Consider the following 15,485-nt stretch of genomic DNA (forward strand, 5'->3'; position numbering starts at 1 on the left):
TTATCGCGCATATTCCTTAAAATGTAATAATTATGTTTTATTGTTACAGTGTCTTCTGGCATCAATTAGTTTTACTCATAGCTCTTTGCATTTTGATCATATGTTTGATCACAGCAGACAGGATAATTAGTGGTCGTTGGAGGACTAAACCCGGGCACGTGCCACCTGATTTTTACGCACGACGGAACGAAGCGGGTATGTATATGCGTTTAGGGTGAGAGATGTGCGTTTGTGTGTGCGTTTGTGCAAAATAATGTTCCCACATATCTTATAAACTAATGATCTGATTTTGATGCAGTTTTCAATAACGGGTTTGTGTTCGATGAGTTCATGTTCTTAGATAGGTGTCATGACTGTAACTCACTAGGGGGCGCCACAATATTAGTGCAAAACAGCAAAGTAATGTTCCCACCTACCTTTTAAACTAATGATCCGATTTTGATGTGGTTTTCCATAACAGATTTGTGTTCAATGTGTTCATGTTCTTAGATAGGTGTCATGGTTATAACTTACTAGGGGGCGCCACAATATTAGTGCAAAACAGCAAAGTAATGTTCCCATCTAAGTACCTTCTAAACTAATGATCCGATTTTGATGCGGGTTTCACTGACGGGTTTGTATTCGATGAGTTTACGTCCTTGGATAGGTGTGATGGCTATAACTCACTAGGGGGCGCCACAATATTAGTGCAAAACAATGTTGCAATATAATCAAAACGTCCGATTACAATTCTGTATTCATCAGCGATGTGTACGTGCTTAATGCATGTTCACAAATAATAAAAATTACATCTGTAACTCACTAGAGGGCGCTACAATATTAGTGCAATAATATTATAACGAATTGTCCGATTTCAATGCGGTTTTCAGCGATGGGTTCGTAGTTGATTGGTGCATGGTTTAAGATAAGTCTTACGATATTAACTCACTAGGGGGCGCTGCTGTATTAGTGTGAAACGATTATATTGCAATATTATTAAAACTAAAACGTATCTTTGCTAGATCTTCTTCTTACCTAGATATTATGTAGACTATAATTCGTATAATAATATATGCTCTTTAAAAAGTCTGAAATAAAATTAAGCAAAATTATAAAAATTTTGAAAAAACCCAAGACGGTAAAAATCTTATTGAAAAATAATAAAATAACTCAAAACCCCTGACTTAATCAGTTATACCATACCCCAGACTTACCATAATACATCTCTTTCGGCTCCGGTCTGTTTGAAAAGAAAGATGCGCGCCGATGCTCTCCGAGTCGGTCTATCTGAACGGACTCTTATGGCCTTACTACAAAAACTTAAACCCCTATTTTACACTTGTCTAAAAAAAATTTGGCTGCAAAATGAACCATATGTCAACGTCATAATGTCATTTTTTTAGACAAGGCATAAACTGACGTTTAAAAGTTTTTGTGGTAAGACGGTTATATTTTAACGAATACACTGCGATGTCTCTTGTAATAATTGTTTTATTTATTCTGACTTGCTAATCTCACATGTTTACGCGACTTTGTGAAATCGTAATATCAAAAAGGGCACAATTTACCCACGGGTATTCTTTATTCAATTTTTTGAGAAATCACTAAAAAATTTAGTACAACGGCAACTATGAACACAAAAGTGATTAATTATTCATGTTTGTTCATGTAAAACAAGGGTATACACTTTCCTAAATTCGAAAAGCCCAAAGAGCGTCAATATTAAAAATCAATTTCCATAGATACCTACTTCAAACGAAAAACTTATTAATATTCGTGAGAATGTATCAGTACATAACACGTCCTGTAGAAGAAAAGACGATGTTTTACGAAAACGATTTTGCACCGCACTTAAAAACTAATAAAATATTTTCAAACAGTAAAAAAGACGAAAATAATTTCAACGTAATCATTACAAAAAATAAAGTGACCAAAAAAGATATGTTATTCTCAATAGCATTTGCTGCAAAACCATTAATTTATTTTGCGTCTTTATTCGGATCAAAATTAGTTTCATATGAGAAGAATGATATCAGAAAAATAATGTGGTTTAGTAGATTATACTCATTGTTGTTTACTGTACACCACATTCTGGCTGGAATGGTATTCGCGAGACCGCTTAGTTGGCGTTACACGAAATCAGACGTGCCCCTCAACGTCTTAACTAAAACTTTTGGCATTCTGAGTATTTTAGAAGGAGCTTATTCAGTTTTATGCACTTCAGTCTGGAACCCTAAGTTCTACCTAGAAATTTTCAACAAACTGGATGCCATTGATACCCATTTTCGCATTTCTAGAACAGTGTTTGGACGACGACGAATCATTTGTATATTTCTCGTCATCCTACCAACAGGCCAACTCATCTCTTGCATTTTGTTAACAAGATTTCGAGTGCAAAACATTGCAGCTTACTTGAATTTTTTCGTACTTATGTTGCAAGGAGCAATTCTGTACTTTTTCGTTATTAATATTTATTTGAAACTTCTGTGGTTGAATAATATTTTGGAGAACACCACTATCAAAAGGATCTCCAATCAAAAAAAGATGGTGTTTCAGGATACAATATGGGATTCTATAGTTAAGGTAATGTAGGTACCATTAACCTAAATGTTTTAATTACATTTTCGTGATTCTTTAAAAAGGCAATTCTTTGCTACAGGGTATCTGCAAGGAGCCTAAAATGTTAAAGGATCACATTATCCGCTACAGTTGGTTTGAATTGATGCAGATATATGACAAAGTAGCGGATTGTATAGATCTATTCAATAAAATATACTGTGGTCAAGTAATGAGTTCATTAAACTATGCGTATTCTTGATTTAATATCATCATTTAACTTAGTCTTTATGACTATTGGTGTTTCAGATTTTTGTGATGTACAATTTGTGGTTACTGTGTACTTTGTTAACAATATGCCGATCGTTATCGCCATCTGTGAAGGTAATGAAAAAGCTCAAAAGAATCTTAAAAATGTTCGACGATTTCAGAAAAATAAAAAACAGTTGTGTTGTTTGAATAAGTTCCTTACATATTTAATGTTTTAAAGTATCAGCTATCATTCTTCTCCATAAATGAGTAGATACAGAAATCAATAACAAATACAGCTTTTTTGTTCAGTGTAATCTTTTAACGTTATTTAAATTATTTTCATTCTTTTCAGTATTCAGAAGTATATGCCAGTGATTTATTCATGTACTTTAGTTTGAACAGCCGACCTATGTTTTTGGCAATCATGTGCGAAATGTTTATGAGCGAAAGAAAGAAAACTTTATCATTGTTGTTGCATGTATTACAGTTACATGAAGGAGGTAAGATGTTAATGATATTAATAAGGGAAATAGTCTATGGAGTGTAAGGGGGCAAACGAACATCGTCATTACCTAATACATCAAATAATAATGGCGTCCAAGGCCGATTTTAGCCACGGCGGCTGTTCTTAAATAAGAAGATCAGCCAGCTGCGCAGGGAATATTATAGTGCACGAGCATTTGTGCAGACACAAGTGCACTCACTATTCCTTTACTTCACTCTCATAGTCCCATAGGACAGCAATCGCGACATTACCGGGGAGGGATCAGGGGCAGGACCAACATTTACGTGCTCTCCGACGCACGGGTGTATCAGGCGTCGTCCTAATTGGCAGCGATCGCGCGATGGCGCGATGCGTTTTTCATCTAAGACGTTCGTCCTAATTGACAGCGATTGTACGATGACACGATGCGTTCTCGTCGTTCGATGAGTTCAAACATACAGATTTCATCAGAGTGTCCTATTTGAACCTCGCAAGTGAGATAGTGAGATCGTGAGATGAAAAACGCATCGCGCCATCGTGCGATCGCTACCAATTAGGACGACGCCTCAATCACCAACTTCTAGTCTATGGGTTGCTTTGTGAAAGTTTCTAAAACCCGCAAAGTGATTTTATTTCTCAATAGCCAAAAACGGAAAACGGAGTCTGATATTAAACGCTTTGCTCGGAGATGGGCAACAGCATCTCCGAAGTAAAAAGATATTCCACATTGTTCTCGCCAACACCCATGCCCAACGCCATGAGTATGGACAATACCTCCCAACTTGGAAGAGACTTTGATTCAAGTACAGTTACCGGCACGGATGTCGGGCTCTCGGCGGAAGAGTGGGGATCGCTTTGCGCACCCGTACGCATAAGGCAATAAGGCAGTAAATCGCTTGTGCGCAGGTGAAGGTCAGGGCCCGACATCCGTGCCGGTAACTGTAATGAGGTTTTTATGCTGTGAAGACGACGACGAACAAGCAGTAAAAACCATGTTTCTTTATTCCCGTAATTATCATTATTATTTAATTTTAAATCATTTTTTTTTCATACGTAACTTATTATTTATTTACAGATGATCAGAAGTACAGTCAAATAAAGACCATGATAATGCTAGCGGAGTCACGCAAGTTAGAAATAACTACCAACGTCTTCGCCATTAATGTGCCCACTGTCATGAACTTCGCCGGTCGAACTATATCCTATACTGTGCTGATGATTCAATATTTCTATAATCACGTCTTTTAAAATAAATAAATATGCACCAATATTGTATGAATTAAATCTTGTATTTGTTTTTATTTACGAAATCACGATACACAAAGAACTGTTAATTTATTCAAAGATAAATATTAATTAGAAGGAACTTTATTGTGTATACTTTCTTTCGTCAGTAATATTCTAAGCAAGAGGTATGCATAAAAAACATTGAGCTAAGAATGATTATTAGCAAAAACAAAAGTAAATATTATCATCCACCAGGTACGTACATAATATCCAGGGTTACAAAAACCATGTATTAACCTAATGTCGTCCAAAACAAAGACCGAGTCACACACGCGAGTTTCATTTGTATTTAAATTTATTTCCGAGCAAAAGTACCAAGCAACACTGTGTCTGGTATTTCCTCAGGGAGATATAAAATCTCAGACAAAAATATGAAGTCTCCGACTACACATAAATGCAGAATTGTCCAACATTGCACTCGAGATTGGTCTTTTTATCATGTTTTTATTATAAAACTTGCTAAAATCCCTGACAATAATAATAATCTACCATATTTGTACAAAGCAGTACAAATAAAGTATTAGGTATGAAAGATTTGAAAGCCCATTTTATTTCTCTTTCTGTTAACGCTATCAAAGGAAAACCGCTCAATAGATTTTTCTACGTGTAATAACAGGAAACATTTTTGGTCTGTTACTAGGTACTAAATGCTCCGAAACTACTGCACCTTTTTTTACTTGAACACTCACTATGTGGGTTCGATTTCAAGTCAGGCAAAGTACAGTCAACTTCAGGTCAGTGGTTAATAGTTTTAAAGGGAAATCGTACTTATTACTATTGAGGTGCATGATAGTTACCACTGATGTGCAGTCTACCGTACCAATGCAACTTTTCTAAGTTCGTTATGGGTAGTCATTGCAGTTAGGTAGAAACAACTTTGAGGACGAGGTGAATAGGAGAATTCAGTTGGGTTAGGCTGCATTTGGGAAGCTACGTCGAGTCCTAACATCGTCGATCCCACAGTGCCTAAAGGCAAAAGTCTTCAATCAGTGCGTCCTACCTGTCATGACTTACGGAGCCGAAATGTGGACACTGACGGTACGGCTGGTCCACAAGTTTAAAGTCACTCAGCGGGCTATGGAAAGAGCTATGCTCGGCATTTCTCTGATTGATCGCATCAGAAATGAGGTAATCCGTCAGAGAACCAAGGTCATCGACATAGCCCACCGAATCAGCAAGTGGCAGTGGGCTGGCCATATTAGCCGAAGAACCGATAACCGTTGGGGTAAACGAGTTCTAGAGTGGAGACCACGCCTCGGCAAACGTAGTGTAGGACGTCCTCAGACACGGTGGAGTGATGACTTGCGCAAGACGGCTGGCAGGAGCTGGATGCGAGAAGCCGAAAATCGATCTCAGTGGCGTGCACTTGGAGAGGCCTATGTCCAGCAGTGGACTGCGACAGGCTGATGATGAATGATGATGACGGGTAGTCAGTAGCCAATAAGTCTGACACCAGTCTAAAAACTACTACCTAAGTTTAACTAAAACGCGTCAAAAAATTCGTCCCCATCGCTGTCTACTGGGTGCGTGCCCAAGAGGCTGGTAGCATTACCTCGTTGGATCGCCATGCTGATTCTTTGTCCGAGGTAATAGCCAGCCTTATGGTCACGAAAAGCGTCAACCAGCCGCCTAGAGAGATCTTTAAATAGAATGTGGGCTTTCGGACCCCACGACCCGAGGGTTTCAACCCCAAACGGTTCGAAAATATAGTTTCCGACAAGGCCACTATATTTCCGCCGCTTGAGGTACTCCGCAGCCGCAGCGGCAGCAGCAGCACAGCACGCAGAACTTGCAAGGTGGCACAAGAGTACCTATCGACACAGGTTGCGTCCCATACTAAAGGCATTTACTAACATATTTATTGACAAATTAAGTGATTTTATTTTATCTGGCAGTTAAGTTCCTAATATGCTATCCGCTGTGCTACCTTGTTTATGCCATAATTTTATAATCAAAAAGAGACCTCTGTATCTCAAAGTCTGAACTATTTATTTAGTAATTCAGTCTTTCTGATGACGACTAGATTACCATCACATGGTAGTCAACAAGTTTGGGTAGGTAATTCAACTCGGTAATACTAGATGGCGCTGATATCAAATTTAGTAAGCCCGTTGTGAGCTATTTGCCTGTGTTCCCAGTACTCAGGATTCCCACCTTCTTAATGTCTCGACACTGAATACACACGTCTATAATACGTGTATTATCGATGAACGTATGTCTGTAAATAAACCATGGCTAGTTTTATGTTAAAGAGTCTTCATTTGATGCAGGATGAATTTTCAAATTTGAAATTCTCTCTACATTTAAAAACAGATCTTAAGAAATATGAGAAGTTTAACATAACTATGCGTCTTATGAGTCGAGCAAAAAAAATTGTTCGGAAAGACGTCATTTTACCCGAAGTACAAAGGGTGAGTCAAGAGGGAAACACTAGAAGACATCCAATCAAATGCATCCAAATCAGTGCCTAACGATAGACTCATGCATACTACCTATGATTCAGTAACTTATAGCGTGGGTTACATCATATTAACTTAAACCTAAAAAAAAATTTACAACAACAAAAACATTTTTAGACAAACCGGTCTTTCCTCCAAATGCCTATTATGTATAGGCCGTATAAGTTGCTTGGAATGTACCTGGCATAATATTTTATCTGTGAGTGTCTAGCTCCCGCCGACACCCCCCGGCGCCTCTCTGCTGTTCCGCCATTTTGAATTTCGGAGCCGGCAACGCGAGCGTCAGTCCATTCATTTGTTGTTGCGTATCATCCGTGACCCGGCAGTCGGCTAAAGTGCTCTATAGCTGATTCACGTTGCTAACTTATTGTCTGCAGTCTAAAAATCAACATGTCTGGATGTAAGTTTTTGTCTTTTATAATATTTATTTCAATTTGCGTAGTTAGTGTTAGTGTTGTGTTTACTTAGGTTATGTTTATAAGTTTACAATGCCAAACAAACACGTTGTCATGTGATCAGATTTTAGAAATCCGGAAAAGTAACTAGGTACTTGTTGCATAATTTTACAACAGTGTACTACGCTTAGTTTTATACTTCGAAGATTTTTACCGTTATGAGTATTGTATTGAGATCTTATTATTGTTTATTTATTATTGGTTGATATCACTTCGGTTTAGGTACCTACTATCAAAGATAAATAGCCCATTATGATAGTAGTTACGTATCAAACAAGTCACTAGGTACCTATTAAGTTAACGAATTCTTAATTGCCATGCAGTTGTTAATAACTAGATAATGACACATCAGTTTTGGGATTCATAGTGATATCTATGCTATTTTTTTTTTACATTTCTGTAGGTAATCAGGATTTTAAGATTATGATAGAAGAATATGCATAGTAATCACCAATGCAAAGGTTTAACAACTTTTAAGTAAAAGTTAAGTTATGTTTATGTCAGTTTGGGTTGTCTGAGCGGTGTTTAACTCATCGTTATCACATCCGAATACGCCCCTAAAACAAAATAGATAACTTGTCACTTTTTTAATGCATTGGCCATTCTCAGTTTTTTTGTCACGCTTATTTGGACATGCCATAGCTTTCTAAACAAACGGTCATGAAATAACGGCAGTCTCATCATTTGCCTAGCCTTTTTCCAACAGCCTCTTATGGCCTTCTAATGTTGCCATATTTTTATTTAAATAAAATGTAATCTCAGAACACCTGATAGGTACGTGTTCTTATTTGTTTTACATCTTCCACGAAAAAGAGGCAGTCGGGTCTAATTTAATGCGTGGGTGTGTACATACATAACAGGCATGGCTATGTCTAGATAACTATGAGCTTTATATACCGTAATGACGTAAACCCATAGAAATTTGGCGCGACCGTCCTTGGGAGTTGTTTGGGATTGAATTAGTCGCCATGCAAAGCGCCCAAAAATTGTGGAGCCGTTGACCGATAACGTACATAGCAACATAGGCTCAGTCCATTGTTTTCTCTTCCTTGAAATGTACCTAGGTACATTTTTTTTGTAAACGCCAAAGGACAATGCTATTCTTTGTATGGAAGTTGGGCTCAAGAGTTGCCCACAGTAACTGCATAGTGTATTATGTTCCATAGGCTTATAATAGGTCCCAGACCGAAATATTTCGAAATCTATCCCAGGAGTGCTGAGAAAAACTGGTTTGACTCTTATTCAATACTACGAAAAAATATGCTTACGAACTCTTAACTATTCCACTTTTATTACCTTAATTGAAATGCATTATAATATTAATCGACAAATACGAGGTATTGAACGAGATTTTTTTTTACCGACTTCAAAAAATGGAGGAGTTTCTCAGTTCGTTTGTATTCTTTTTACGTAAGTACGTGCATAACTCCGTCGTTTACCAACCGATTTAAACAATCATTTTATTGTTTAAAAGGATTTACTTTCCAAATAGTTCCAGGGTCCAGGGTCTGGTGATAGAAACCTTAAAACATTATGGAACTCTCGGAAATTGTAAGCACATATCGAATAAAAACTTGTCAATCGGGTATATGTCTCCGACACCACAAAACTGTGGAGGTTAAGACCTGACCTGACGATGGAGACGACAGTGAGACGAGGGAACTCCTCAACGGTATCTATTTACTACCTCGTGTTTGAGCTTATTTTATTCGTCTTGATAAGATTTTTCCATTGCCATTAAGGATATTAATTGCATGACGCTACTCGAACTTAGGACTGATTGTGGTAGATAGAGACTGAAAAGCAAGAGAAACAACAATTACCTTTAAACGTCTATTTCTGGTTTTTTTTTTTTTTTATCCTGTTAACAGTGAAACCACTATCTATCTGATATATATATCTCTATCTATCAAGAAAAGAGGTTGTTAGGTTTGTGGCTGCTTAAAATGGCTTGCTAACAATGGCTGGCTAACATTAGAACTGGTTTTTCTCGGGACCTCTGGGACCGATTTCAAAAATATTTGGATTCCGTCTTAAGAGTGAAGTAAAAAACCTATTTTAATCATTCCCACTACTGGGCAAATGGCTTGGGCTTCATAAACTGACTGTTCAAGTTGGACATTAGAACCGGGTTTTCTCGGGACCTCTGGGACCGATTTCAAAAATATTTGGATTCCGTCTTAAGAGTGAAGTAAAGAACCTATTCTAACCATTCCCACTACTGGGCAAATGGCTTGGGCTTTATAAAGTGACTGTTCAAGTTTAACATTTGAACCAGTTTTTCTCGGGACTTCTGGGACCGATTTCCAAAATATTTGGATTTCGTGATAACAGTGAAGTAAAGAACCTATTCTAACCATTCCCACTACTGGGCAAATGGCTTGGGCTTTATAAAGTGACTGTTCAAGTTTAACATTTGAACCGGTTTTTCTCGGGACCTCTGGGACCGATTTCAAAAATATTTGGATTCCGTCTTAAGAGTGAAGTAAAGAACTTATTCTAACCATTCCCACTACTGGGCAAATGGCTTGGACTTTATAAAGTGACTGATCAAGTTTAACATTTGAACCGGTTTTTTCTCGGGACCTCTGGGACCGATTTCCAAAATATTTGGATTTCGTGACAACAGTGAAGTAAAGAACCTATTCTAACCATTCCCACTACTGGGCAAATGGCTTGGGTTTTATAAAGTGACTGTTCAAGTTTAACATTTGAACCGGTTTTTCTCGGGACCTCTGGGACCGATTTCAAAAATATTTGGATTCCGTCTTAAGAGTGAAGTAAAAAACCTATTTTAATCATTCCCACTACTGGGCAAATGGCTTGGGCTTCATAAACTGACTGTTCAAGTTGGACATTAGAACCGGTTTTTCTCGGGACCTCTGGGACCGATTTCCAAAATATTTGGATTTCGTGTTAACAGTGCAGCAAAGAACCTATTTCGACCACTTTCACTACTGGGCAAATGGCTCAGGCTTTGTTAAGTGACTATCTATGGAGAATATTTGAACCGGTTTTTCTCGGGACCTCTGGGACCGACTTCAAAAATATTTGGATTTCGTGTTCAGAGTGCACTATGGAACCTATTTTAACAATTTCCACTACTGGGCAAATGGCTTGGGCTTCATAAACTGACTGTTCAAGTTGGACATTAGAACCGGGTTTTCTCGGGACCTCTGGGACCGATTTCAAAAATATTTGGATTCCGTCTTAAGAGCGAAGTAAAGAACCTATTCTAACCATTCCCACTACTGGGCAAATGGCTTGGGCTTTATAAAGTGACTGTTCAAGTTTAACATTTGAACCGGTTTTTCTCGGGACCTCTGGGACCGATTTCAAAAATATTTGGATTCCGTCTTAAGAGTGAAGTAAAGAACCTATTCTAACCATTCCCACTACTGGGCAAATGGCTTGGACTTTATAAAGTGACTGATCAAGTTTAACATTTGAACCGGTTTTTCTCGGGACCTCTGGGACCGATTTCAAAAATATTTGGATTTCGTGTTAACAGTGCAGTAAAGAACGAATTTCCACCACTTTCACTACTGGGCAAATGGCTCAGGCTTTGTTAAGTGACTATCTATGGAGACCATTTGAACCGGTTTTTCTCGGGACCTCTGGGACCGATTTCAAAAATATTTGGATTTCGTGTTCAGAGTGCACTATGGAACCAGCTGAAACTACTCCCACTGCTGGGCAAACTTTGAGCCCACACCCTGGCATTGTCCTTTGTGAGGATGTGTGTCTCTCAGAAATAATACTGATCTGTAAACAAATATTAGACTAGTTCATTGGCGTCAAGATTCCAAGAGGAAAACGAGTGATACCTAGGCACCTCGAGTTAATCATGATTATTTTTTCTGAAGGTCACTGAAACTTAGCTCTAAGAATCATCAGTAATAATCAGTAGTTATTAGTGCACGTCTCCGAGGCAAAAATATCTACATAGACACGTGTAAACTATAGTACTGTGTTTGATTTCAAAGAAATAGAAATAAAAAAAAAAACCAACGAAGTATTTATAATTATTGATATTGCAAAACAGTACACCCACAAAAATTCACGTGCCGGCATCCAAATACTTTCGGCGTAATTTTATATTTGGAACTCTGAGATCATCAATGTATATATAAAAATCTAGTAGAGTATCTAGTGTACCGTACTGTACTGATAAATCTCCACATGTTCTACGACAGTCGTCAAATGAGACACCAATTTTGAAACAGAAATTGTTCTCTTTTTTCAGATCCGTACGGTAACCCTCAGCAGTACCCGCCACCTCAGGGTCAACAAATATATCCTCAAATTTATAACCCTGTAAATGCCGGCGCCCCACCTCCGGGCCAACCCGGTTTCCAGCAGTATGCGCCACAATATCAACCGAGTTTCGGTTACCCGTACCAGCAAGGCCAGCCTGGTCAACCTGGACAGCCGCCGTCAGCAATGTCGTACCCTAATGTGTCACAGATTGCACCTTCGGCCCCTCAGGGTCCAGGCTTTGGATATGGTCCCAACCCTGGATTCCCTCAGGGTTATGGATGTAAGTATTTTTTTATCCTCTCCTCAGGTCCTACATATAGCCTCAAGCTTTTGACAATCAGTTCTACATAACAGTTGAGTTTTACGTACTCAAAATATTCACGTAACAGTTTCCAGCTACCTACATAAGTATTATAAAACCATTAGATAAGATAGGAAACAATTTATTTTTAGCATACGTTTCTTTGATAACTGGCTAAATTTCAAGAACGTGTATTCGCTAAAACACCCAGTGTCCGGTTTTTCAGGCAGCTCCGAATGCTTTCAATTCGTTTTGAAAATTAAACAACTTATTGCAGCAATTCTCTACATATCTCTATAAATCTATAATAGTTTTTCACATTATAAAACAATATTAGTACTGTAATCTATACAGAAAATACTAGATACGTTTGTTTCAGAAAAACCATCCAATAGGACTGGTAGATTAATGATAGACCTTCTCTTTTTCCAGCTCCTATTGAATGGATACCAACAACACCGAGCGATGCCCACGGCTTGAGTAACCGAGCAGTCGTAGGAGGATATGAAGGTCACGATGGAAGCCCACTGTGGGTCATCAGGGCTAGATTTGAGGGAGATCTCATTCCCGGCAAATTGGCCATAAAACACAACTCCGCTTACGTTGCCTGGGGAGGGAATGAAAACGCAGTCAGAAGTATCGAGGTGCGTACTTCTGAGTTTCAATTTTATTTTGATTAGTTTAAGAAATATAATCTGTATAGGTAGTAGGTATACGAATAAACAAGATAAGAAACCCGTAAAAGACGGTGTGAAGCGCAGCTTAGTGCCTCTCAGTTTTTTAACTGACTTAATAAAAGGTTCCAAAAAGCTGTATTAAATAATATTCGGAAGAAGAGAGATAAACATAACAGTGTGCTATAAACAGTAATCTGTCGCAACTAGATAACGTTTCTGTCATAACAACCATTCAACTAATTGGATTTTTATAATGCAACACTCGTTTGTAGATAACGAGAATAACGTTTGAACACTCTAAAACGTTTAATATGTTAAGGCTTATTAACAAAACTGTTGACATTGGAACAAAAAATATAATAAAGTAACTTACAAAATTAATACCCAAGCAATAGGTACACTCCTTGTAGACTTGTAATTTTCTTGTCAGTCATAACACTGGGAAGTGGTGAAGGGGACGTTTTTGGGGTGCTGTTTTATGTAATTGACACGTAAAAGTTCTAATATAAATAAACATATTTGACATCAGTAAGTACCTAGCTAATATACCTTAACGATGTATCTCATCTGAATATAGACTCAAAAACAATTTGCAAAGACAACAAATATGAAAACTGAACAAAATGAACGTCTGTAATCTGGTCGGGACTGGATGTGTGACCTTGATTATGCCAACTGTGTGCTATTATTCGCGTTGGTGTTCTCAGAATAAGATTTTTGCTCAAGACTTACACGGAATTAAGAAGTTTCGTTTGTCATTCAATCGTTCTAAAGTTAATTACTTACTATACATTATGTAAGTCTCCGTCTTACGTACCTACCTATTTTCGTGTTTAATATTTGCCGTGTGCACAAAAGACACGTGTCTATTGTGCGAGCATTAGCAATATTTGATTTACTGTTAAACTTTGAACTCAGTACCAATTGCAGGAAAAGTTAATACTGAATACCTAATTAGTAAACCATAGAGAGTGTAGATTAGGAAGTAAGGGAAGAAGCATTTTAATTTATTTTTTGTTTGCAATCAATTGTGTTCGTTTATAATTTATCAGCGTAGGTAGAGAGCAAATTGTTCCTGTGTAAATATCCTTTGACTAATTAAGTATACAGTTAAAATTATCGTTATTTCAATGCGACGTAGGTACTTATGAGTTATGATCATACGAGTATGTAGATGATGCGGTGATAGTTAGGTACATGACTCATTAAAAATGACTAATTAAATATGTTGCAATTAACCGTTTGTGACAGCGTTAACGTATGAGTAGACTGTGTTTATTTTCTATTCTCAGAATTGTTTAAATTCACGTGCGAAGCGTAAATCAAATAAAGTACCTATGGGTACCTACTTCTATGTTAAACCATACTTTCAACCTTCACAGAGAATGCGTATACTACACTGTTATAGGGAGACCTTAACGGGATCATCATATAATCAACTATTCCAAAATTCAAATTGGATTACAGTTTCCTGTATTGAAGAAAAAATAATTCTTTATTTAAATCTGTATTTTCAGGTAATGTGCGCTGCTCCCGACAGGGTTCGGTGGATGGATTGCCACGACGGTAACATACCTCAAAACGCGATCGTAGCTGGCAACACCAGCTCTGGGGAACCTCTGTACGTCGGCCGAGCCAAGGAACAAGGGTCATTGACCCCTGGAAAGGTAATACACCAACAAAACTTTAAATATACCTATGAATTCCGTAGTGTAGCTGTGTTTGACCGAAGTTGGCTACAGCAAAGAAGCAAGTTATTTGGCAGAAATCTTTATATTTAGGATATTATTGTTTGTTTATTTGTGGTTATCTGAATTCAGTGTGATTGTTTTGCTTCAAGGCTAATTTCATAACGTGAGCATTTTCCACTTGAAGGTAACTTGTCCGACTTATCGATAAGTTGGAAACTACTCTGATAGCCAATCTGAAAGTACGTAAACGTACTATATAAATAGGTTGGTAGGGACACACATATGTGTGTGCCTGTCTTTAATAGGTACCTGTATTTTTTTTTATTTGAAAATTCGATTTGTTATTTGACCTAAAGTTAAAGAACCACTATGAAAATATGAATGATTTCGACTTTTCAATGGTAATCACGCAGTTTTCATTACATTTTGTAATAATTTAACTACGAGCATTTTTTTAAACATGGTTTTTTTTTTATTTCAGGTGCACCCGAGTCACAAAGTGCTGTATATATCGTTCGCTGGAAAAGAAGTCCCGCACAAATATTATGAAATCTTATGTTCAGTATAAATATTATCTACTGGTAACAATGTCTTCAGTTTTATATGAGAATTTTATAATTATCATACATGTTTGTATTACATATAACATAACATTACAATGTGCAAACAAAGATTGACTGTTTTTTCTGAAGACAATAAAATGGTCTGAAGTTTCTCTAGAAACATAATTAATGTTTTTTTTATAAATGCTTATGGATGTTAGAATGTCTATGGTTAGGAGTCTCCGTTTTGTTATATTTTTATACGTTTAAATATTGTACTGTTTTGAAAATCAATATTATTATTGTAAAATTTTTATGTCTTTGTAATTAGCATTTACTCTTTTCTTAAATATATTCGAAATACATTTTAATGGAGTAAATCTTTGTTTTAGTACTCTTCGATGACCTCATGTTTACGAAAATACGTGGTAACTTTTTGAGATGAGAAACTACCAGCTTATTTTTGCTTAATATGACTTGATATGACTAATCTAACAAATAATTATCGCCGATAGTAAATCGTTCTCTGAAAATATAAAAAA

At 37.2% G+C, this 15,485-nt stretch overlaps 2 protein-coding genes across 2 annotated transcripts; both read left to right on the forward strand.

The window, feature by feature from the left end:
• The first annotated feature begins 2,409 nt into the window (after positions 1-2,409).
• LOC124634652 lies at positions 2,410-4,555 on the forward strand. The gene is made up of 5 exons (XM_047170314.1): positions 2,410-2,562; positions 2,639-2,764; positions 2,845-2,919; positions 3,140-3,287; positions 4,347-4,555. Exons 1-5 carry the CDS (start codon positions 2,410-2,412, stop codon positions 4,517-4,519), a joined length of 675 nt encoding a protein of 224 aa, XP_047026270.1. The 3' UTR covers positions 4,520-4,555.
• Positions 4,556-7,258: 2,703 nt separating this feature from the next.
• Positions 7,259-15,323, forward strand: LOC124634355. Its single transcript, XM_047169903.1, has 5 exons — positions 7,259-7,417; positions 11,719-12,012; positions 12,466-12,677; positions 14,228-14,377; positions 14,883-15,323. Exons 1-5 carry the CDS (start codon positions 7,408-7,410, stop codon positions 14,967-14,969), a joined length of 753 nt encoding a protein of 250 aa, XP_047025859.1. The 5' UTR covers positions 7,259-7,407; the 3' UTR covers positions 14,970-15,323.
• Positions 15,324-15,485: the final 162 nt, after the last annotated feature.

The sequence above is a fragment of the Helicoverpa zea genome, chromosome 11, assembly GCF_022581195.2.
Source record: "Helicoverpa zea isolate HzStark_Cry1AcR chromosome 11, ilHelZeax1.1, whole genome shotgun sequence".
NCBI classification, from domain to species: Eukaryota; Metazoa; Arthropoda; class Insecta; order Lepidoptera; family Noctuidae; genus Helicoverpa; species Helicoverpa zea.

Excerpts from the sequence above, each read along its gene's own strand:
- LOC124634652 (XM_047170314.1), top strand. The coding sequence starts at position 2,410 with ATGTTGCAAGGAGCAATTCTGTACTTTTTCGTTATTAATATTTATTTG. Across the intron at positions 2,563-2,638 it reads TATGGGATTCTATAGTTAAG|GGTATCTGCAAGGAGCCTAA; the intron begins GTAATGTAGGTA and ends TCTTTGCTACAG. Across the intron at positions 3,288-4,346 it reads ATTACAGTTACATGAAGGAG|ATGATCAGAAGTACAGTCAA; the intron begins GTAAGATGTTAA and ends ATTTATTTACAG.
- LOC124634355 (XM_047169903.1), top strand. Across the intron at positions 12,013-12,465 it reads ATTCCCTCAGGGTTATGGAT|CTCCTATTGAATGGATACCA; the intron begins GTAAGTATTTTT and ends CTCTTTTTCCAG. Across the intron at positions 14,378-14,882 it reads GGTCATTGACCCCTGGAAAG|GTGCACCCGAGTCACAAAGT; the intron begins GTAATACACCAA and ends TTTTTATTTCAG.